Here is a 26,073-nt window from a genome sequence, read left to right on the forward strand (position 1 = left end):
AACTGTTAATTGTCGTATCTAAATTACAACCAATTCCAAAGGTGATAAACATGAGAATGAATTTCAATTCATTCAACAATCTTCTGGTGACATCTCTTGATTTCTTTTGTTACTTGTTGGGTTTTTGTTTAATTTTCATATTCGCGGTAAATTTGTTTCGTTTAATTAGATTCATTTCGATCTCTACAAACTTTCATCGTTAAAATTGATCATTTTTGCTCAATTTTGGCGAAAAATTTAACATTTATCGGTCAAATGTTATGTATTAGGTAATATTTCCTCAGGCATAGACCTTAAAGTGATAAGTAGCAAATAATTTGGGTGAAAAACTGTTGATTAGGTTCAATGAATAAGGTGAAAACTTTCATCCAATGTAATTGATTATCTAAGATAAATTTTCTCAGGTTAATTGAAAATTTTATCATAATCATGATCATATTCATGGTAATGTTTTCTGTTTCATGTGATCTGCAAGCTTTAAAATCATGAAACAATTAGACGAGAAGAACAAGGTTATTGTGATTGTGGGAAACAATTAATATATTATCAACAGATCATCTAGAGGAATAAATTATCACCCAAACATAATCTACAATTAACCAGCAACAATCAGAAACCCGATAATTTCCCAGTTTCAACCAGGAAATCAAATTAAACCAGAAAACCCAGAAAATCAACAGTAATTACACCAAGAAAATTCAATATTTTTCTATGTAAATTTGTAAATATTAATTTAATTTTTTGTTTCTTTTCGTAAATATTAAATTTGATTGCTCATTTCTCCAAAATAATCAATTGTTTTGGATATTAAATTGGATATAATTGTAATGGTTGGTTGAGAAAAATTGGTATCTAGATGTAAATAATTGGAAGCAAAAAGAAAAGGATTTGGGAATGGAGAGGAAAACAGGAAAAGGAAATGGGTTTAAAAGGATTGGAAAAATAATATATAAAAGATTATAAAATTATACATATTCTAATCTTTAAGTTAATAATTGATTGTTCATCATCAATCTACAAGTTATATTAATGAATAACTTGGATTGAGACAGAGAGATATGTTTAGAGAGATGAGATTTTGTTATTTCCTTCATTCATTTGAACAATGAATATCAATGTAACATGGCAATGAGAATGCACCAGGAGCCAGAATTGCTTTTAAAGCCCAAAAAGTACAAGAGATTCCACCAACTACTCCGACGATTATAATCTTATAATAATAAATCTTTTCGAGAATTGTCACTTTCCTTTTGTTTTGGGTGAAAAAAACAAATAAGTATGATTAGATTATTTACTCAATTGGTGACATTATTGTTACTTTAACTTTCTATTTGTGAATGAACTTACCTTTCAGGCCAAGATTCGTTATGCATTGAACACAATTTCATGTAGAAAATAGGAGGTAAAATATAAGCTAACATGGTTACTGCTGATCCTCCCATTAGGTCAAGAATTTTCCCGAATCTAGGAATTGTTTCACCGATAAACATGACGAAGATCATACAAGCAGTTCGAACAATAACTCGTTTCCAGCCGAAAGCTACAATTTAAATGAAATGAAAAGTATTTATAAGATTATCGTTGAAAAATATCACATAGAAGTAAATTTACATGTACGATTCAAAGTTACATACAATTTGGTACTTTGAATTTTCCTTCGATCTCTTGAACAGCTCCGTTTATAACGATTATGAAGGCAAAGAAAAGGTGACCAGATAATAAAAGAATAGCTGTATCTTTCTTGACTCCATTCGGAATCGATAAAATTATATTATTCTTAACACCCAAACCGTAGGTGATGAATCCCATGATCGCAATTGGAATATACAATGCGAGAAGAGCTATGGATAAAAACAACATCAGTAAACTGAGAGATCTCGATAAAGACAGAGAATATGTAATGGACATTAAAAGAAACTCACTCGAAAATCCGATGACAACTGAGCGAGTAAATTTAGATTTATCTCTCATGTCGTTTTGGAAAGTCGGAAAAGCTGCAGTTCCACCGAAAGAGAATATAAAAGTACCAAAAGCTAAAGAAATAGCCCCAATTGTCGGCGCTGATGTCGGTGGATGATTTTCCAGTTTAACATAATCACTTGTAACATCAACTAATATAAGAGTCACTGCAATCGACGTTGTACCAAGAGCAGCAGCGGCAGCGAACCACATTTCTCCTGGTGACCCAAGCCACATAAGAGGAATTAAAATAGTACCAATGATTAATATCCAAGCACTGAATGGCAATTTAATAAATTGTCCACTAAATTGTGAGACTAATTCAGCACAAATTAAAAGGATAACCGTTGCCGCGCCAAAAGTGATACTTGAAGGCAAAATGTTACAACGCCTCTGGAAAAGTAAAAACTCAAGGTTAAATCAGCTACAATCAAGGTTAACAATTTAATCAATAATCAAAGTTAATTACCTCATCCAATCTCCGTAAGCCATTTTACCAATGGCTGGATAAGGATAACGACAATTTTCCCGAAACTCAGGCCATCTCTCTTCAAGAATCATCCAACATTTTCCAATTAAGATACCACAGATTCCAGCATCAAGACAACACATTATCAGTAACGGTAAACTGTACCAACCGGCCTGATCAAAGGCATAAGGTAAGGCCAGAATACCACATCCTGCGTTTTCACCGGCGATGAATAAAATGGTCACTAAAACTCCCATTCCATGTTTCTTATTGACCACTGAGCCCGTTTCACCATCGTCGTACTGAAATGTATGAGGAAAAGATTTCAACGATTTAGAGCCGTTTGTAACACTTATTTTACCGTTAGAATTAATTTCTCTCATAATTTAGTCTTTTTCTCTGTCTTTTTCTTGTTCTAATTTCCTCTTCAAATAAGCCACAATTTAGATGAACAAATATCACAATTTAAATTAAAATTAGATCAACAAGATGATTAAACTCTTCCGCTCTATTTTAATGTAAACACGCGGGTTAATTGTTGAACGTGTTTAACATAATACAATCAATTGGAGTAAATGAAGAGATGATGTAAATTAAACAAGCAAGTTAAGTGTAAAGGTGAAAATTAAAGGTTAATCAAATTTAACGAATCACAATTAAATGTTGATTGTTGCCTTTTTGAAGACAAAGAAAAAACTTCAACCGTTTAAGTGATTTGATTGTTTGAAATGTTTACTTTGATTAAAGACAATTACAAATGTGAACTAATCAAGGTAGCCCTTTGATTGTTGATTAACTCTAATTGTTTGTTTATACTCATCTTCATCATCTTATTGATTAAACTTGTATGTGTCTGTGTATTTAATTGTTACATAATTTTTTTTTTAATCACGGGGAGTTGATCATCAGGAAATTAATTGCAGATAAAACTTATATCATGTTAATTAATTGACTGATTGCTGATTAACTTGAAATGAATAATTTAACTTTTTTGATTAAAATCTTTAGTGATGATAATAGTTAATTGATTGGACTATCTGAAATAATCATTCATGGGATTATTTTCGGTAATTAACTAATTACCTTATCCCGATTTGGATAATTGTTAATTTTCATTTTCTCAGACTTGATCACTTGACTAATTAAACATTTTGTTAATTGTTTTACATACCAAGTTATCCTCATCGTTGGTTGATTGAGCAATCAGTTAATTGTTTAGGCACTTAATTTACTTGTATTTTGTTTCACATATAATTAATGATTAACTGTTAAATTTAATTGCTTCGTAATCAAATTTGTCAAGTATGTGTTAACAAGGTGAGACAAAATCAAATCAATTGCGACAATCAAAAGTTAATCCTATTGATTTCATAGCATCAAAAGTAAATCAATTGAGTTAATTGTCTGATAATCAGTAAATTGTAAATCTCAGCAATTTAATAATCATCAATAATGATAAACTTTTAGATTGTGAACTAATTGTTTACAATTAGGTTGGTCAGTTATGATTAACTCGTCAGCAATTAATACTACCTTTGATTCAAGTTGATAATTAATATTGATGATCAACGAGATAATATAATTTAGTTCAATCAACAACTAAATCAATGATAAATTGTAACAATTTAATTGTTGTATTTATATATTTTGTCTGGTTTTTTCCCAATTATAATTAGTTGATCAATATTAATTGGGAAAAGTTTCATTGTCCTAATTACATGGTTATAATATTTAATCAATGACTGAATTTAGAGATTACAATTAGCTAATTGTAATTCAAATTACTACGTTATATTAATTGATAAATCAAAGACAATTAAGTATTCTAATCATGATTAGTCAAGATTTTTGATATTGATCTATATTTCAACTCATAATGATAACAATTAATTAGTTGAATTATCAATTGCACGTAAAGGTGAAGATGATTAATCAACAACAATCATAATAATAATAATTAATTTAATCAATCCTAGTGCTTAATGATTATAATCTAATTGCTGTTTTAACTTTTGCTGATTAATTGATACACTTAAACTTGTTATTTAATCATTTGGGCTCATTTAAATTACTTGACAATACTAATTGATTTTCAAGTGTTACAGTTTAATTGTAATACTAAATTGTTACAATTAGTTAATCGTCTCTCTTTTTTCCCGCTGTAAAGTTTAATTTCATCATGATAATTGAAATTATGGTTATGAAATTAACTGTCTAGCAATTTGATTGATAAATTGTTGTGCTAATCAATGTGATAATAATAAAATTACAATAGTTTCAATTTAATGTTCATGTGATAATTTCAAGTTCAATCAATGATGGAGAAATTATTAATTATTAATTAGCTAATGTTATCAGATTCAATTGTAATTGGATTATGACTAAGGCTGAACAATTTTCAATTAACAATTAACTAATACAATCTGAATAAAGACCAGTAATTAGTTAATTGAGTCACTTGTTTGAATTGATTTTCAATCAAGTATTTGATTGAAATTATTAGGAAAACCCACCAATACAATATGATTCAGTTAATTGTAATGGTTAATCAATTGTGATCAACTAATTGTTACCAAACAATGGTTAATGATATAACAGTATCTTAATCATTATCATTGTAAAGGTGTTATTAACCCGATTGATTGTCTTAATTGACAATTAACTTGATCTTCATTATTGATTGTTACCCAATGTTGACAGATATCATTTGAGATCTTTGATGATTTAATTACAATTAGTTGATTTCCATATGATTCCATTGTGGTTTATTGATTAACTCCTCTCATTGCCGGTTAATTTTTCCAACTCAAAATTTGAAACAATTTACTGATTGTTACTTACCATTTGACTAAGATTAACTCTTGATTCGGTTCCATTAGATTTCAATCCATTTGATCCTCTTGCCATAATTGATTAACTAATTGCTGATAATTACAAGTAAAACTCAATGGTGATTAAGATGAGATGAAAAAAAAAATATATTACAATTAAAAGGGTAACAATTAAAAATAGTTGCAATTGATTGTCAGTATATTGATTGAAGATGTTGTTATTATTTCAATTGATTTATTATGAAAACAATGCTGATGATTATGATAACTGAATTACTTTTAATTGTCACACCAAAAAGGAAAGATATTGAAAATTATTATTGATTTTTGAGTGGAAAATAAATAAAATTAACTTGAACAATTAACGATTTCACATTTGACTCAATCAAGGTTCATATTCACTCACTTTGAATGTAAATTTAATCCATGGACAATTTAATTAAATTATGATCAATTCCTCTTCTCTAATAGTAAACATTCAAACAATTAAAGTTTAATTGTTGTAACTTCAACTGTAAATGATTAACTAACTAACTAACTCTTGAATTTTTTTTTACTATTCACCATAAATTGTGATAACCATGAGTTTGATAAATCAGTTGACAATTTATCATCGTAACAGTTAATTGTTGTAGATTAACGTCAAATGAACACCAGCAAATTAAATGGGAGGAGATAATTGTAATCATGATCATAATTATGTTAATGTTAATTAACCATACCAGGTAGATTGATTGTGATTAGAAACAAAATTGATCAACAAAAAAATTAACCAAAGTTTAATTTAATTGTTGAAACCCTTATCCCTCATGTTAATCACCTTGTTAATTACATTGAATGATTTAATCATTGTTTAATTGTTTAATTTTCATCTTTTATAATCACCATTACAATTGTTTTAATTTAATTAATAATTGTTATCGATATGAAAATTTTATCAAAACTTTTTTTATACAATTGAACTTGATTAAACTTAGGATCATAAACAATTATTGTACCTTAATTGTTACAGTTTATACTTGAAAAGAATCAACCATAATTGTCAAAAGTTTAATTTCAATGTTGATGATTAAACTTTTTCATTAGTTAATTGTAAGTTAACTGCTCCATCTAGTGTCTGGGCGAGAAAAATATTGATAAGTTTGTTTTTTCAATAGTTTGAATTGTATTAGATTTAGTGTAATAGATTTTTGGACAATTTATCAAGAATAAATTTACATTTAAAATAAACTTAATTAAGTGAATCAACCTCAGTGATTTAGTTGATCATAAATTTTTCTCGAATAACAATCAATTGAGACAAAAATGCGAAGAAAAAAAAAAGTTGATCAATTGGGATTCGATCCTGCAAAAGGGACTTGGACTAGTCAGGAATTACCCCAACTAGCCAAGTCGGACTTTGTGTACAAGGAGAGGTTTAGTTGCTGTATATAAACTTTATATTTTTGGCCTAAAGTCACATGTTTTTGCAGATCGATCGATTTCTTTGTGCCAAAAATCGATCGCAATCGATTTAAATGCATAAATCGGATCGGACCGTCTCAAATATAAAAGTATTGCAATTCCATAAGTTGTTCAATTTTTCATTCTGTTACCTGTGAAATCTTTCGGATACATTTGATGATTAGAAGATGATGATTTAGTAACAATAATCAAGAAGCATTTTTACTTTACTTTAGACTTTTTACACTTATATGTGAGTACTTGTCGTATGATTGATGACCTCGAATTAGCATTGCCTTTTTATAAATCGGGTATTATTATATATAAATCTAGAGAATCAAAGATGAGATTTTGTTATTTCCTTCATTCATTTGAACAATGAATATCAATGTAACATGGTAATGAGAATGCACCAGGAGCCAGAATTGCTTTTAAAGCCCAAAAAGTACAAGAGATTCCACCAACTACTCCGACGATTATAATCTTATAATAATAAATCTTTTCGAGAATTGTCACTTTCCTTTTGTTTTGAGTGTTTGGGTGAAGAAAACAAGTGAGTATCATTAGATTGTTGACTCAATTAGTGACATTATTGTTTCTTTAACTTTCTATTTGTGAATGAACTTACCTTTCAGGCCAAGATTCGTTATGCATTGAACACAATTTCATGTAGAAAAGAGGAGGTAAAATATAAGCTAACATTGTGACCGCTGATCCTCCCATTAGGTCAAGAATTTTCCCGAATCTAGGAATTGTTTCACCGATAAACATGACGAAGGTCATACAAGCAGTTCGAACAATAACTCGTTTCCAACCGAAAGCTACAATTTAAATGAAATGAAAAGTATTTATAAGATTATCGTTGAAAAATATCACAAAGAAATAAATTTACGATTCAAGGTTACATACAATTTGGTACTTTGAATTTTCCTTCGATCTCTTGAACAGCTCCGTTTATAACGATTATGAAGGCAAAGAAAAGGTGACCAGATAATAAAAGAATAGCTGTATCTTTCTTGACTCCATTTGGAATCGATAAAATTATATTATTCTTAACACCCAAACCGTAGGTGATGAATCCCATGATCGCAATTGGAATATACAACGCAAGAAGAGCTATGGATAAAAAGCAACATCAGTAAACAGAGAGATCTCGATAAAGACAGAGAATATGTAATGGACATTAAAAGAAACTCACTCGAAAATCCGATGACAACTGAACGAGTAAATTTAGATTTATCTCTCATGTCGTTTTGAAAAGTCGGAAAAGCTGCAGTTCCACCGAAAGAGAATATAAAAGTACCAAAAGCTAACGAAATAGCCTCGATTGTCGGTGGTGATGTCGGTGGATGATTTTCCAGTTTAACATAATCACTTGTAACATCAACTAATATAAGAGTCACTGCAATTGACTCAAGCCATTTTACCAATGGCTGGATAAGGATAACGACAATTTTCCCGAAACTCAGGCCATCTCTCTTCAAGAATCATCCAACATTTTCCAATTAGGATACCACAGATTCCAGCGTCAAGACAACACATTATCAGTAACGGTAAACTGTACCAACCAGCCTGATCAAAGGCGTAAGGTAAGGCCAATATACCACATCCTGCGTTTTCACCGGCGATGAGTAAAATGGTCACTAAAACTCCCATTCCATGTTTCTTATTGGCCACTGAGTCCGTTTCACCATCGAAGAACTAAAAACAATCAATTGAGACAAAAACACGAAGAAAAATTACAATCGATCAACTGGAATTACCACAACTAGACAAGTCAGACTATGTGTACAATGAAGGTATTAATTGCTGTATATAAAGTATAACAATCAATTCTATAGTTAATTAAGATCAGTTGATCATCTTAACAATTTCGTTTTCTATACCAAGCGATTGTTTTTTACTTTTTGTGTATTAAACAATCTTAAAAGTTATCAGTGATTGGATTTTATTAAATATTTACCGTTTGATTAACATCCACAATTGGCTCATCTCCTTTTGATTTAATTTCACTGAATCTTTTTACCATTTTGATTATTTAATTGTTGAAAATTATGACATAAACTCTATGTTGGATATGGTATATTTGAGGCAGAAGAAAATTTGTCAGTTATAAGAGTATGAAAAACAATTAAAAAAGTTACATGTAAATTGTTAACTGATTGATGAAACTGTTAAGTATTGGGTAAAATTAAATTGTCACACCAACAAAATTAAACTTTCACAATTAACTTTTCAAAGTTATGGATGTTGAGAATTATTTTAACTATTTGAGTTAATTTTGTGTGTATTCAATATAACTATTAATGATTAACTTGTTCATTCGCTAATTTTTAGCACGAACCAACTACAGTAGTGAAAAAGACGGATGATGCACCCCGATCCTGAAGTTTCTCCATCTTCCGGTGGAAACTTCTACCGGTGGGTGGAAGTATCTTCCGGGTGCATCATTTACTTCCGGTGGGAACAATTTTTACCCGATTAACATCAGATGGAGATGAAAAAATCGAATTGGTTAATGAATTTATAATTACGTTAATCAACCGATAAACTGATTGAAGTTGTTATTGTTTCAATTGATTTATTATGAAAACAATGCTGATGGTTGTGATAACTGAATTACTTTTAATTGTTATCGATATGAAAATTTTATCAAAACTTTTTTTATACAATTGAACTTGATTAAACTTATGATCATAAACAATTATTGTACCTTAATTGTTACAGTTTATACTTGAAAAGAATCAACCATAATTGTCAAAAATTTAATTTCAATGTTGATGATTAAACTTTTCCATTAGTTAATTGTAAGTTAACTGCTCCATCTAGTGTCTGGGCGAGAAAAATATTGATAAGTTTGTTTTTTCAATAGTTTGAATTGTAGATTTATGATCAATTTATCAAGAATAAATTTACATTTAAAATAAACTTAATTAAGTGAATCAACCTCAGTGATTTAGTTGATCATAAATTTTTGCTCGAATAACAATCAATTGAGACAAAAATGCGAAGAAAAAAAAAGTTGATCAATTGGGATTCGATCCTGCAAAAGGGACTTGGACTAGTCAGGAATTACCCCAACTAGCCAAGTCGGACTTTGTGTACAAGGAGAGGTTTAGTTGCTGTATATAAACTTTATATTTTTGGCCTAAAGTCACATGTTTTTGCAGATCGATTTGTCAAAAGGTGAGATCGATCGATTTCTCTGCTCCAACAATCGATCGCAATTGATTTAAATGCATAAATCGGATCGAAACATCACTAATATAAAGTATTGCAATCAATTCCATAGTTGATTATCTCAACAAGTTATCATGAATTTCAATTTCGAATACATTTGATGATTAGACGACGATGATTTATTAACATTAATCAAGAAGCGTTTTACTCTTGAAAGTTACTTTTTACACTTATATGTGAGTACTTGTGGTATGATTGATGACCTCAAATTAGCATTGCCTTTTTATAAATTATGTATAAATCTAGAGAATCAAAGATGAGTTTTTGTTATTTCCTTCATTCATTTGAACAATGAATATCAATGTAACATGGCAATGAGAATGCACCAGGAGCCAGAATTGCTTTTAAAGCCCAAAAAGTGCAAGAGATTCCACCAACTACTCCGACGATTATAATCTTATAATAATAAATCTTTTCGAGAATTGTCACTTTCCTTTTGTTTTGGATGTTTGGGTGAAAAAAACAAATAAGTATGATTAGATTATTGACTCAATTGGTGACAATATTGTTTGTTTAATTTTCTATTTGTGAATGAACTTACCTTTCAGGCCAAGATTCGTTATGCATTGCACACAATTTCATGTAGAAAAGAGGAGGTAAAATATAAGCTAACATGGTTACCGCTGATCCTCCCATTAGGTCAAGAATTTTTCCGAATCTAGGAATTGATTCACCGATAAACATGACGAAGATCATACAAACAGTTCGGACAATAACTCGTTTCCAGCCGAAAGCTAAGATTGAAAAAACGGTATATTATAAAGGGATGAAAGTAAATCACAATTCAAGGTTACATACAATTTGGTACTTTGAGTTTTCCTTCGATCTCTTGAACAGCTCCGTTTATAACGATTATGAAGGCAAAGATAAGATGACCGGATAATAAAAGAATAGCTGTATCTTTCTTGAATCCATTAGGAATTGATGCAATTATATTATTCTTAACACCCAAACCGTAGGTGATGAATCCCATGATCGCAATTGGAATATACAACGCAAGAAGAGCTATGGATAAAAACAACATCAGTAAACTGAGAGATCTCGATAAAGACAGAGAATATGTAATGGACATTAAAAGAAACTCACTCGAAAATCCGATGACAACTGAACGAGTAAATTTAGATTTATCTCTCATGTCGTTTTGAAAAGTCGGAAAAGCTGCAGTTCCACCGAAAGAGAATATAAAAGTACCAAAAGCTAACGAAATAGCCTCGATTGTCGGTGGTGATGTCGGTGGATGATTTTCAGTTTAACATAATCACTTGTAACATCAACTAATATAAGAGTCACTGCAATTGAAGTTGTACCAAGAGCAGCAGCGGCAGCGAACCACATTTCTCCTGGTGACCCAAGCCACATGAGAGGAATTAAAATAGTACCAATGATTAATATCCAAGCACTGAATGGCAATTTAAAAAATTGTCCACTAAATTGTGAGACTAATTCAGCACAAATCAATAGAAACACTGTTGATGCGCCAAAAAGGCAAGTTTGAACACAGAAAGTTACAACGCCTCTGAAAATTAAGTACTCAAAATCAATACCGATATAAATAAAATCTTTAAAGTGAATTAATTACCTCATCCAATCTCCATAAGCCATTTTACCAATGGCTGGATAAGGATAACGACAATTTTCCCGAAACTCAGGCCATCTCTCTTCAAGAATCAACCAACATTTACCAATTAGGATACCACAGATTCCAGCGTCAAGACAACACATTATCAGTAACGGTAAACTGTACCAACCAGCCTGATCAAAGGCGTAAGGTAAGGCCAATATACCACATCCTGCGTTTTCACCGGCGATGAATAAAATGGTCACTAAAACTCCCATTCCATGTTTCTTATTGATTAATGAGCCTGTTTCCCCATCGGAGAACTAAAAACAGTCAATTGAGGCAAAAACACGAAGAAAAATTACAATAGATCAATTGGGATTCGATCCTGCAAAACGGACTTGCCTAATCAGGAATTACCCCAACTGGACAAGTCAGACTTTGTGTACAAGAAGAGTTTTACTTGCTGTATATAAAGTACAACAATCAAATCCATAGTTAATTAAGATCCGTTGATTATCTTGACAATCCCGTTTCTTTTTTCACTTTGCCGTTCTATGACAAGCAATTGCTTTTTTCAATCAATGAAAACTGTCTATCGAACAATCTTAAAAGTTATCACTGATTGGATTCTATTAAATATTTACCGTTTGATTAACATCCACAATTGGCTCATCTCCTTTTGATTTAATTTCACTGAATCTTTTTACCATTTTGATTATTTAATTGTTGAAAATTATGACATAAACTCTATGTTGGATATGGTATATTTGAGGCAGAAGAAAATTTGTCAGTTATAAGAGTATGAAAAACAATTAAAAAAGTTACATGTAAATTGTTAACTGATTGATGAAACTGTTAAGTATTGGGTAAAATTAAATTGTCACACCAACAAAATTAAACTTTCACAATTAACTTTTCAAAGTTATGGATGTTGAGAATTATTTTAACTATTTGAGTTAATTTTGTGTGTATTCAATATAACTATTAATGATTAACTTGTTCATTCGTGATTTTTATAAATGAATTTCATCGATAACAACTCATCATTTAATCAGTTAATTGTTTTAGATTAACAGCAGATGGAGATGAAAAAATCAAATTGGTTAATGAGTTTATAACTACGTTAATTAACCATAACAGATAAATCGATAAACGTAATCAAAAAAAACGTCCAAATATCCAAAGTTTAGTCCGACTGATGAACTAGCACGTGTAATTACAGCACTTGATTTAATAATCAATTTCAATTTTGAAACAGAATTGATTGCATATCCTAATTGATTCTAATCAATAGAAAAATTTTTTTACATAACAAAAAATTTCATCCATAATGGTAACAGTACAAGTACAATGTTCTCAAATGTTTTGAATTACACTTAACAAAAACAATCAACAAGTGATAACAACTATAATTGTTAATACAAGTTAATGAAAGTTACTTTTTACACTTATATGTAGTACTTGTGGTATGATTAATGGACGGAAATTAGCATTGCCTTTTTATAAATTATATAAATCCAGAGAATCAAAGATGAGTTTTTGTTATTTCCTTCATTCATTTGAACAATGAATATCAATGTAACATGGCAATGAGAATGCACCAGGAGCCAGAATTGCTTTTAAAGCCCAAAAAGTACAAGAGATTCCACCAACTACTCCGACGATTATAATCTTATAATAATAAATCTTTTCGAGAATTGTCACTTTCCTTTTGTTTTGGGTGTTTGGGTGAAGAAAACAAATAAGTATGATTAGATTTTTTTATTCAATTGGTGACAATATTGTTTGTTTAATTTTCGATTTGCGAATGAACTTACCTTTCAGGCCAAGATTCGTTATGCATTGAACACAATTTCATGTAGAAAAGAGGAGGTAAAATATAAGCTAACATGGTTACCGCTGATCCTCCCATTAGGTCAAGAATTTTCCCGAATCTAGGAATTGATTCACCGATAAAAATGACGAAGATCATACAAACAGTTCGGATAGAAACTCGTTTCCAACCAAAAGCTACAATCGGAAAAAGAGGACAAATATTATTACGATGATTGATTCAAATAGCTTAAGGTTACTAACAGTCGGGTACTCCGAACTTTCCTTCAATCTCTTGCACAGCTCCGTTTATTACGATAATGAAAGCAAATATGAGATGAACAGAAAATAAAAGGATAGCTGTATCTTTCTTGATTCCATTTGGAATCGATGAAATTATATTATCCTTAACACCTAAACCATAGGTAATATATCCCATGATTGCAATCGGAATATAAAGTGTAAGAAGAGCTGAAATATTAGAATGAAAGTTGTCAATAGTTGAAAAATATCGAAAAGAACACGAATTGGACATTGAACTTACTCAAGAATCCAATGACAACTGAATGAGTAAATTTAGATTTATCTCTCATGTCGTTTTGGAAGGTCGGCAAAGCCGCAGTTCCACCAAATGAGAATATAAAAGTTCCAAATGCTAAAGAAACAGTCCCAATTGTCGGGGATGATGTCGGCGGATGATTTTCCAGTTTTGCATAATCACTCATTATGTCAACTAAAATAAGAGTAATTGCAATAAAAGTTGTACCAAGAGCAGCAGCGGCAGCGAACCACATTTCTCCTGGTGACCCAAGCCACATGAGAGGAATTAAAATAGTACCAATGATCAATATCCATACACTGAATGGCAATTTGATAAATTGTCCACTAAACTCCTCGATCAATCCAGCACAAATTAATAGGAATACTGTTGACGAGCCAAAAAGTGATGTTTGAAGACAAAATGTTACAACACCTCTGGAAGAGTAAACAATTAAAGGTTAACTAAACTTCAATCAAGGTTAACAATTCAATTGATAAACTGAATTAATTACCTCATCCAATTTCCATAAGCCATTTTACCAATGGCTGGATAAGGATAACGACAATTTTCCCGAAACTCAGGCCATCTCTCTTCAAGAATCATCCAACATTTTCCAATTAGGATACCACAGATTCCAGCGTCAAAACAAGATACTATCATTAACGGTAAACTGTACCAACCGGCCTGATTAAAGGCGTAAGGTAAGGCCAGAATACCACATCCTGCGTTTTCACCGGCGATGAATAAAATGGTCACTAAAACTCCCATTCCATGTTTCTTGTTAAGCAATGAGCTCTTCTCTCCTTCATCGCACTGAAATGTGTATGGAAAATTTTGAGATTCAGTATTGTCTTTCCTCATTTCACATTCCCATTGAATTTAAATTAGCAGCTCAACTTTATCAGATTGATGTGTCAAAAAATTCAATCTAATTGCTGAATAAACTTTTCCCATTAGTTAATTGTAAGTTATAGCTCCATCTATTGTTAGAGTGAAACGAATTAGGTTTTACATTGACTTTAAATTGCTGTTTATGGTTGATCAATTTATTAGAATAAGTTTATCATTTCATTAATATTAATCGGTTCCATTATTTTACTATCTAATACATTTGACCCTTTTATGATGATTAGTTAATTGTTGACAGTTATCATTCAAACGTAATGTTGAATATGATGGAAAACTGTTAAAATCAGCCAATTGACATCTAATTGTTGAGCATAAATTACGAAAAATCAGTCTAATCATCGACAATTTATCCTTAAAATGACACGAATTCTCAATAAATATTTCCTCATTTCTGTTGATTACTGAACCTTTGAGAGTATCAATTAACCAGAAATTAAAGTTTTCATTGAAAAATATTGATTTTTTGTTCATCTTTTTATTAATAGTAAAATTTTAATTACTTGTTACCTTTTAATACCTTAATCACCACTTTCACAATTGATTATTGTAAACATTTAACGTAACGATAAAATATAATTAATTTGTACTATCCAATTGTTAAAGTTGATCAACTCTACTCAACTAATTAGTAAATTGTTATCAAAGTTATTTGGTAACTGCCAATTCTTGAGGCCATTGAGTGATTTGATGAATTGGTTCAATGTTAAAATAATCATCAATCGGACGATCGGAATAAGTGACCACTCGCCTTAGGAAAACTTCAAATGTTTCAACCAGTGTATCAATAACTTCCGGTGAAAGTAAATCTTCATTATAATTAAGACAATAATGAAGTTTACCTTCATGTAAACCAAATATACAGGTAACCAGTTCAAAAGAAACTTGAGTAAATTGATCTACTTTGAAAATTTTCACAGGTAATCGATCATCATCAACAAATCGCTGCTCAGGTAGGCCAATAACCGATATACCCGCTGGATGAACATGTTCAACGTTTGTTTGGGCAACCGTGTTAATCCAAGAGTGACCACGAGACTTAAAATCCTCTAACCAGGTAGTATGGAAATTTTGTAAAATCGAACTGAAAGTTTCCCTTGGCTTGATCGTAGTTCGTGAATAGATCATATTATTAAAATGACCAATCATATCATAGGAAACAGGGTGTAATCGAGCAGAGATAATCCTCTTGATAATTGTATCTCCAACACCGGTCAGTTTATAAAGAGCAACCTTGATCACTGCTTCGGCTAAAATGTCCAAAGTTGTTCCAACTGATCGTACCAACGATTTAGCTCCATTCGTTTCATCGTCAGTCAAACTAATTAAACGATGTTTACCTGATACTTTAGGTTCTTTTGGTAAATTATTCTCATCATAATTAACTGGAATTAAACAATTAGGTAAATCTTTTAGACGATTAAGCCAATACTCTTCCATTGGGTCAACAATTTCGGACTTTCGTTGGACCTCACGAGTTACCCAAACGGTATAATCAACATAGTCTATTGAAGGTACTTTGAGAATAGGTTGATCTACATTAGGTGATTTAATTGATTGTAATAATTGGAAAAGTTTTTCTTCCAATAAAAGGTATGACCAATCATCAACAATCAAATGGTGAATTAGTAGAGTGAAACAATTAACCTCTGGTGTCTCAATGAAAATTACATCAAATAAAAATGTCTCATCTCCGGTGATGATGTTTAGAGTTTCCTTTTTCTCATCAATCTTTTCACGAGCTTCACTATCATTGGCCACTTTAATCACGGGAATGGACAACTTTCGAGTCGGAGAAATGGTCAAATAATTACCCGAACCACGGGTACGAACAAAAGATCGTAACAATTCAACCGAATCAACCAATTGATTAAGAATTGATTCAATTGTTTTATAATCAATTTCCGGGTCAATCTGATAACTAACATCAAGATAATAATAATGTCCTTTACCAAGTAATTGCTCATGAATGAAAACCCAACGTTGAGTCCATGATAATAATGATTTACGATCATTATTTGAATCACAATTAACTCGTTCAATTGGTTTAAGGTAATCAATTTGATCAGAATTTGATTTAAATGATTCAATTGCCTGGGCTAATCCTTTAACCGTTGGATTATTAATTATTGTCTCAATTGTGATCGGATAATTTAATTTATATAAATGATGACCTATTCGTCCAGCTAGAAATAAATTACCACCAAGTTTGAATAAATTGTCATCACAATCAATACAATCAGGGGAAATGTTCAAATAGATTGACCAACTTGTGATAATATCTTTGATTATCTTTGATGTTGACCCTTTGGTGACCGATTCATTTGTTAACCGATAAGATTGTAACTGATCAAATTGTTTCCAATCAATTGATGAACTTGATTCGGTTAATTGTGGAAACTGTGGTAATCCATAGATTTCAATAGAACCCAAATAATTGAAACCTTTTGATTCAATTTTTTGATTAACTAATCTACCAATTAATCGTTTACCTCCTTGATTTGATTCCTTGATTAGAAGGTAAATTTTCAACGGTGATGATGAGGATAACTTGTTAATTGCAATCGATTGAACAAAATTCAACTCATTTAAACAGTTACCAATTTCCAATGGATCAATTGATTTACCTTTACCATTGGTTAATTTACCTTGGATATTGGTGTAAATTGGTTTATCATTGACACTAATCATATTTAACTAATTGCTGTCGTTGATGAACTTTCAAAAAAAATTAAAATCACTACGAAAAAAAGTTAATTGTTGTTCAGTTTTACAAGTTGATTAATAAATGAACAATTTTCTCAATTTGTAAATAACAAGTTGATCATTTGGTTGATCAAATTAAGCTAAACAAGGAATCAGGAAAAATTAAAACTCCAATGGATCATATCAAGATTAATTACCTTTTATTGTTAACCAACTAACAGTTTAATTAGTTATTAAATATTGGAAACATTGATCACCATTTGATAGCATTTGAAAATAGTTTCAGGTTACATTTTGTGACACAATTGGTTGAGAATAAATTTCTCGTTTGTTTTGAGTTTCAATCCATTTAAACAAATTCAATTGTTATTCTGATAATCAACTCATCACAATTTACGAGAAAAAAAGGTAACCAAAAGATGGCACCACTAAGATTGAATTCGCTTTCGTTTCAAGCATAAAAACGGCGATTCCATGGTAATCATTTCTCGAACCCTCAACTCGTACCTAAGCCTCTGATTGTCTAGAATAAGGTTGAACTAACTGTAGAAAATTTCTCTCAGTAATTAGCAATACCTAATTGTAATTGATTCTAAAGGTAACTTATTAGTAAACTTTTCCATTGATAGATTTCACTGTTTTTCAATTTTCTGGTTTTCAATTGAACGATAATTAGTCACTTTGAGCTAATAAGTCAATGATTTATTTTCAATCAGACTGAGAAAGTTCATTAAGATTTTCCTGAGAGGAAACATTAAGGGTTATAACCGAATTAATCTGATAATTAAACTTGATTATCTATGATGTTTGGCTATGTATCACCCATGGTTGATTGTTGATTGACTCATCTAGTTTTCTTTTGTTTTGATTGTTTGATAATCTAAATTGATTGATGATTTTGAAGCTGTTTCATTGATCTTGGCAATGAATTAATTGATTATTGTATCATATGATTTACCTTTGTCTCAAAGAAGTGTATTATTAAATTGTTGACTGTTCAAGAAGAGAACTAATTACTTGATTAACTCACTGAAAATTAGAAAATTAAAGTTATTAGAAAAGAAGAAGAAACAATTTAAAATGAAGGTGAAATAATTTTTAACAATTTGATTTGATTTGGATAATAAACTGATTAGAAACATTCAAATTGTTAACAAGCCAGTTAGTTTATGATAACTGTTGATTATCTCATATGTAAAATTAACAACTTACTATCAAAATTATCCGTGTAGCAATTAGATGAGTAATCAAAGTGATTTATATTGTTGATATTATATAAAAAAAAGAGAGATTCAAATAATCAGTCAATCAAATAAATCAAATTGAACTTGAAAGGAAATAAATTAGTAACAATTTACAACAATTAGCCAACTCAAAACAAGTAACAATTTAACAGCAATGAAAAAAAGATTAAAATAAATCAACTAATCATCAAATCGTTGGTCAGTTATCCACAAGTTGTTCCTCAGGTGATGACTGGAGATGAAGCTCAAATAATATCTTTGCCTATGGCGAAATTTGAGAAAATGTCAGAATTGAAGGTAATTATTGAAGTTCTAATCAAACTGTTCAAGAAATTCTAACTCATTTTGTTGTTACGTTTTCTTTTTCAAGTAAAATCCTTTTCGAAATCGAATATGTAAAGTTTTTTCTCACGATGGTTCGGGTAATATGAATTTCGATGATTTTCTCGATATGCTTTCGGTTTTCAGCGAAAGTGCTCCAAGAGATATAAAAGTCTATTATGCATTCAAAATCTATGGTAAATAAAAAAGAATTAATTCCTTTCGATATTTAATACAACGTATTTCGAGTTCGATTATTAATATTATCTTATATCTACCAACAGATTATGATGATGATCATTTCATCTCAGGTAAAGACATTGAACAAACAGCAATCGCTTTAACCAAGAATCAATTAGGACCTGAGGAGATCTCGGTGGTTCGAGAAAAAGTTCTGGAAGAAACTGATAACGATCAAGATGATAAAATATCTTTCGCTGAATTTCAACATGTTATTTCTCGAGCTCCTGATTTTCTCAGTACATTCCATGTTAGAATCTGAAACAACTTTAATAATCAATCTAATGAACTCAAACGGAAACAAATAAATTCGTTAAGTGAAACATTGATTCGCATCCAAAAGTTTAATTAATCTAATAATCTCTCTCTCTCTCTCTCTCTCTCTCTTTTGTAATACTTTTATGGTAATCATCTTGAATTTAAATCAATAGCACAATTAATTAAAATTTTACACTATCATGATTCTATAATTAACTTTTGTTTGTATGAAATACTTTAAACAATAATTTTCATTGATTAAAGTTATTAAATTTTCATCAGAGGTGATGGTGCATTTAAAGAGTAAAGTTTAACTTTTAATTGCTGGATAACGTACAGTTGTATTAATAATATCAATTTCCATTAGTAAATTGTATCGTAAATATATCATCATGATGAACAAGAGAGAGAGAGAGAGAGAGAGAGAGAGAGAGAGAGATTTACCTCTCTATCCAGAACTTTATTTTCCCTGAGTAATATTATTCATTACAAATGAACATCAATAGATGGCGATTCATTCTCGATTCATGATACCACCGAGAGTGAGTTGGAGGGAGGATATTTGTTCATCGGAAAATTGAGTTCTAAGTTAAAACTTCAGGTCAATTTTTCTCAGCAACGAAGCGTTTTCAGATCATGAAATTTCAAATTTAAGATCAAATTATGATGTTCTTTCAGAAAATATTTATTAAATTAACATTTAAGTATTGATACTAGGACTAATCAAGGTTCATTTATTACAATACAACGGAACTGTGGCCGGAGGATCTTGTGATAATTTTCTTAAAAAAAATATGCTTGATACAAAGAACATCATAATTTGATCTTAAATTTGAAAACGCTTCGTTGCTGAGAAAAATTGACCTGAAGTTTTAACTTAGAACTCAATTTTCTCGAAAACTACTAATCAGATCAGAAAGAAATATATATATTTGGACTTGTCATTAGTGGCCCTACAAATACACAAAGTCTCAACTCTTAATTAAAAAGTCCACTTTTTACACATCGTCCTCTATGGGATAAACAATGTTAAGCACTTAACAGAAACATTATCGACGGATTTATCATTAACTAATTGTTTCTTTAAATTAAATAATTAGAAAACTAATCAAGTTAACCAATATTTTTTCATACCATCTTGTAGATTAGAAAATGAACTTTAATTCTATATAAAAAAAATTGTAAAATTTTCAAAGAAAAAGCTTTTGTATTCAAATTTAGCAAAAACCAAATTTTCAATATGAATTTGATAATTTAAGTTTGATAAACTGATTTAAATGCTAATAATTTTAAGTCTTTTTTTAATGAATATTTTTTTAGTGTCATTAGAATCCTCAAAATCTGATCTACCATTGGTGTCGATTTCAATAATTAAAACTCTCTGGTTGACGAATAATCAACAATTTCATTTATGTGTCAATTTTCAGTTGCACTACCTTATATAGATGATGAGGATAACTTGTTAATTGCAATCGATTGAACAAAATTCAACTCATTTAAACAGTTACCAATTTCCAATGGATCAATTGATTTACCTTTACCATTGGTTAATTTACCTTGGATATTGGTTTATCATTGATACTAATCATATTTAACTATAACTATAACTATAACTAACTGTTTCATTGATCTTGGCAATGAATTAATTGATTATTGTATCATATGATTTACCTTTCTCTCAAAGGAGTGTATTATTAAATTGTTGACTGTTCAAGAAGAGAACTAATTACTTGATTAACTCACTGAAAATTAGAGTAATTAAAATTATTAGAAAAGAAGAAGAAACAATTTAAAATGAAGGTGAAATAATTTTTTACCGTTTGATTTGATTTGGATAATCAACTGATTGGGAACATTCAAATTGTTAACAAGCCAGTTAGTTTATGATAACAATTAACTTGTTGATTATCTCATATGTAAAATTAACAACTTACTATCAAAATTATCCGTGTAGCAATTAGATGAGTAATCAAAGTGATTTATATTTGTTGATATTATATGAAAAATCGGGGGGGATTCAAATAATCAGTCAATCAAATAAATCAAATTGAACTTCAAAGGAAATAAATTAGTAACAATTTACAACAATTAGCCAACTCAAAACAAGTAACAATTTAACAGCAATGAAAAAAAAGATTAAAATAAATCAACTAATCATCAAATCGTTGGTCAGTTAACAATAACAACAATTAAACCAAATTAATCAACAATCAACCAGTAATATAAAATACAAACGAAATGAGTAAACGAAATGTTAACGATATTGTTAAATCCGGTTTAAATTGTTGCCACTGAATTTGTTAACAAAACTTTTTCGTTAATTGCTAAACTTTTCTTTCTTTGATTAGCAATTTAATCATTATTTTCTTGTTCACAATTAAACTCATCAACCCAACAACAACAATTTATTTTTAGTTATCAATTTAATCATATTGATTATTAATAATTAACTTAATCCAGTTGTGTCTCAGGTTGTGTTGTGTATCAAATTATTTTCTGTTAACATTTGGACGGTCGGTTTTTCATTTGTCATTAGTATCAAAGGATTGAGAATATCGGTTAATGATTGGAAACTCGTTTGGGTTGATATTGAACTTGATGTCGGTGGAGGTTGGACTGTGATTGATTTGATTGTTGCTCTATTATTGTATCCTGATAATTGACCAAATGAAGGTGACGATGCAGGGTCCGATTCCATGCTAGGCATTTGTTGAAAATTTGAGTTACCGTTGACGTGGAGTGTTAATAAATATTCAGAAAGATTCGTTAATAAATCAACATAATTATGATCTAATGTTTCTGATCTGATTGGATCGTAATTAGAAATCGGATGTGATCTAGACGAATGATTTCTAAGAGTTTTTTTCGGTGTCATTGGAGCAACTGGAATGGCACAATCTCTCTTGAAGGAAGTGCTCCCTGCAACCATATTCTCATCTTCGTCGTCTGAACTTGTTACGTTTCTATCTGAGCCCTCGAACCCACCGATTACCCCTTCTCTTTTCCTTCCGAGTTCCTTGATTTTCAGTGTCATTAGTCGCGGTTGAAGGTGAAATAAACTTGTTCGATAAGCAACCGATCCAAGATTCGAGGGCAGCCAAGGAACTAGGCCAAGAATTTTGAATTTAGTTCCTCAAATGTTAGATGTAATCAGTGTCAACTTTTCATCTTCAGGCATCGAATCAGCATAAGTACTTTCAGGCTTAACGTGGTCTGATCCAGGTCGAGTGAGTCGATTGACATTGTAACGTAAATTTTAGTCTAATCTTTCACATCCGACTATAATCCCTCTAAGGATATATCTCTTTATAATCTTCAATAACCAATAATTAATTAAACCCTAATTGGATATTCCTTTCATAATTAATATATTCTTCCAAATATGATTATTACTATATTTGGACTATAATCACTAACCACAATTATTATTCACCACTAACCGACAAAGATGACTAAATATTAGTGATGTTCCGATATAATATCATACTCGATATATATCGATATTTTCTTTACTTTGCATAAACCTCGTTTATAATATTCGTAACTATCGTTTTCTGAGAAGCTATTTCATTAGTTTTGATTCAATATTATTTTAATTTCGATCACAAAACTACAATAACAGCTTGTACGTTAGATTATTCGTTTGTCATTCAAAATCTATATCGATATATCGATATCGATCGATATGATTCATATCATATGACATACTCATCGAACATCACTAAATATTGAATATTCGATCAATCTTGTAATCTTGTATAAAACCGGATTATCTACACAGTGAAACTTCACTTCAATTAGAATCAACATAACATTCAAGTTAACCATTCTAATAGATTTCACTTTGTCATCACCCTTTCAATTAAGTTAACCCATTCCAATATTCTGTGTAATTCATTACAATCATTTAATCAACTATTGGACAATAAAGTTAATTTGTTTTAGTTAAAGTTATCTAAACGGTGTCATTTAATTCATTTATCACTCATCAAGTAACTTTTTACGTTACAACATCATTTTCTTCATTTCCTTGGTTTCAACGTCCACAGTGTTGTCTACGCTTCGTCGAACTCGAATGGTCAAACTATTGTCCTCATTTTCACTATCAGATGTTCCTGGTGTTTATTTCAAGTTCCAGTAAAGAGTGTTTAGTTGGCCTTTTCTATTTTGACTTCGACTATTGAGCCGGAATCGCTATAATAGCCACTCGTACTTTCACTATTACCTTTGAATCTAAATCGACTTTCAATCTTCAAACCTTCACCAGAGAGCTTAGACTAGGGATGAAAAATGACAAATTCTGGTCTGATCTTACTTGTCCGTTTACCTTTCAGAATAGGGACCAAACCACCGAGATATTCAAGGTATAAAATGTAAGATGATGAACTTCCGATGGAATCATCATCGTGACGGATCAGAGTACAATAGAGACGAGTGTTGTTGACTGGAGAATGCTTCCATTGGAAGTACCGAAGATGACCTGCTGATCATCTGGAGTCCAAATGCCATAAGTAGTTGAACAAAATTCTAAGTTGAGTAATGATGACCAATAACGTTGACCAGCCACCGAGCCAATGAGGACAAAACCATCAATATAACAGACCAAAGCCATTCGACCATCGTGTGACCAAGCGAAGTCAATAACCTGAGTATTACGATCATTGATCAGCTCAACTGACCAACGTCCTTCATATTTGATCCGAACAAAAATAATTCCTGAAGAGTCGCATGAGGCCAACTTTTGATAAGGTTCATTCCATTTTACCAACGTAACCTCCGACCGATGGCCGCGAAGGTTATAATTGGTTCGAAGGGAAAGTTCAAGGGCAGGAAGTTTACTAGTGCGACACGTGGTAAATGTAACACCCACAATACCACGACTTGTGCCCAAGGCAATCCAACCATCTTGGTAGTAATTAGTGCGGTTTAATTTCCAACTGTCTTCATCCTGTGACTGTAACAACCCAGCAGGTACTTTTCCCATCCATGATAAACTCAGTATATTGCAATCGGAATATGAATGCGGTTTCTCAATCCGTTCAAAGTGAAGATGCATCGTGAATAATTTGATCAGTTCAATTATCACTTTTTCAATTTTAATCTTACAATTGATCAAAATTCATTCAAATTCTAAACTTTTGCGAAAAATTAACAATTAAATGAATTCATTTGAAGAAAAAGATTAATCGACCAAATTTGATAGGTAGACAATCAATATAATCAAAGAAATAGTTAATGAATGTAATCACAAAATCCTTAATTGTTGTTTGTGAATCAATTAGGTAAGATGAAAGAATCAAGATAAAGGTGATAACAAAAAACTGTAATCTTTTGATTAAACATCAATTAAAACACAATCAAAACAGAGAGACAATTGACATTAAACGGAAAACAACAATATTCAATTAAAAACACGTACAATTAAACGATAACATGAGCTGAATCATCTTAACGGAGCCAAGTAAATTATTGAATTTCTGTGGGCTGAATAACAACAGAACAATTAACTTCTAATAAAATATCACCAGAATCAAGAGTAGCTTTCTCATAAATATCCTGTTCTTCAATCAAACTTTTATCCAAATATTCTTGATTTATTGATTGAAGATCTTGTTGTTGAAAATGTTGTTGTTGTTGCTGTTCATGATATTGATTACTAGAATCATGTTCCATGTTGATTCACAATAATAAATTAGTTAATAAAACAGTAATCAAATTATAAACAAGCTAATTACTGTCACTATTATTATATCTGAAAGACGAGAACAATTAATTTCACTGTCACAAGTTTGAGGTAAATAAATTGTTGACACAGGATCAGATGATGATGAATGATGATAACTCATTGAATCAGAACAATTTCCTCGTCTACCTGAACGATATAAATTATCATAATCATCGTCCAGTGGGAAACTTAAATCTCTGTAACTTCCTTCACTTAGATAATCATTTGAACTATTGTTTCCACCGGTTGAACCTCCGTGACCATTTTTACGAAACAATAAGGTCACAACGCGTTTCATTGTCAATATAATTCAATGACCGATTCCAATGACAATGGTAAATACAGTAATTAGCAACAGGAAGAGATTTGACAATAACACAGATTAGATTAACAATCATATTGTCAAGAAGGGAAGGGAAGATGCAATTTACTGGGAGGGAAATTTTCTTGTGATTCTCTTCTCGATTCGATAAGTGAAACCAGGGAACAATGGTGATGAGAAGATGATCAACAGCGCATATGAAGAAGAAAATATCTTCTTCTTTCTTTTCTCTTTCTGTCCCATTCATAAACTCACACTTAACATGTCGAAATGATTTCATTTATTGATGTTGTAAATTTTGTCTCTTGATTGTTACAATTAGATTAGTAAATTGTGATCTTTTTGCTGCGTAGGTTTCTCAGTCTATTGTATTTTCATATTTGCCTCTAATTTTAAGTTACACTTTCAATTGTTTTTCCTTAATTGTTATTAATTAACTTTTCATTTTGACTTTTTTTCCAATTAATCTTGATTCTCTCACAATTATATTTCAAC

General features: G+C 30.7%; 3 protein-coding genes and 3 pseudogenes across 4 annotated transcripts; 1 reads left to right on the forward strand and 5 right to left on the reverse strand.

Annotated features, from left to right (window-relative positions):
- Positions 1-714: 714 nt before the first annotated feature.
- Positions 715-5,758, reverse strand: LOC128395333 (uncharacterized). Its single transcript, XM_053355747.1, is given in 7 exon segments — positions 715-1,247; positions 1,348-1,540; positions 1,635-1,841; positions 1,923-2,318; positions 2,321-2,352; positions 2,429-2,730; positions 5,270-5,758. Coding segments are annotated over 7 exon segments (1,353 nt in total). The 5' UTR covers positions 5,336-5,758; the 3' UTR covers positions 715-1,090.
- Positions 5,759-6,129: 371 nt separating this feature from the next.
- Positions 6,130-8,933, reverse strand: LOC128395340 (proton-coupled amino acid transporter 1-like). Its single transcript, XM_053355753.1, is given in 6 exon segments — positions 6,130-7,222; positions 7,331-7,523; positions 7,612-7,818; positions 7,901-8,115; positions 8,117-8,403; positions 8,666-8,933. Coding segments are annotated over 6 exon segments (1,125 nt in total). The 5' UTR covers positions 8,732-8,933; the 3' UTR covers positions 6,130-7,065.
- Positions 8,934-10,038: 1,105 nt separating this feature from the next.
- On the reverse strand, positions 10,039-12,289 carry LOC128395334 (uncharacterized; annotated as a pseudogene).
- Positions 12,285-15,078, reverse strand: LOC128395335 (uncharacterized). 2 transcript variants are annotated; one of them, XM_053355748.1, is made up of 5 exons: positions 14,368-15,078; positions 13,860-14,290; positions 13,580-13,786; positions 13,321-13,513; positions 12,285-13,211 (listed from the first exon to the last, which is right to left on the reverse strand). In XM_053355748.1, exons 1-5 carry the CDS (start codon positions 14,715-14,717, stop codon positions 13,055-13,057), a joined length of 1,338 nt encoding a protein of 445 aa, XP_053211723.1. In that variant the 5' UTR covers positions 14,718-15,078; the 3' UTR covers positions 12,285-13,054. The 2 variants fall into 2 exon arrangements, with proteins under 2 accessions (XP_053211723.1, XP_053211724.1); XM_053355749.1 differs by lacking the exon at positions 13,580-13,786.
- Positions 15,079-18,862: 3,784 nt separating this feature from the next.
- On the forward strand, positions 18,863-19,855 carry LOC128395339 (calcium and integrin-binding family member 3-like; annotated as a pseudogene).
- A 1,848-nt stretch (positions 19,856-21,703) lies between these two features.
- Positions 21,704-25,616, reverse strand: LOC128395115 (tubby-related protein 4-like; annotated as a pseudogene).
- Positions 25,617-26,073: the final 457 nt, after the last annotated feature.

This window comes from Panonychus citri, unplaced genomic scaffold, assembly GCF_014898815.1.
Source record: "Panonychus citri isolate SS breed McGregor unplaced genomic scaffold, ASM1489881v1 Contig00141, whole genome shotgun sequence".
In the NCBI taxonomy this organism is placed as follows: domain Eukaryota; kingdom Metazoa; phylum Arthropoda; class Arachnida; order Trombidiformes; family Tetranychidae; genus Panonychus; species Panonychus citri.

Bases quoted from the DNA above. Each gene is read 5' to 3' on its own strand.
- LOC128395335 (XM_053355748.1), bottom strand. From the start codon at position 14,717: ATGAGGAAAGACAATACTGAATCTCAAAATTTTCCATACACATTTCAG. The intron at 13,514-13,579 runs GTTAGTAACCTT...TTCCGATTGTAG, and splicing joins AAAGTTCGGAGTACCCGACT to CTTTTGGTTGGAAACGAGTT. The intron at 13,212-13,320 runs GTAAGTTCATTC...CCAAAACAAAAG, and splicing joins AACGAATCTTGGCCTGAAAG to GAAAGTGACAATTCTCGAAA.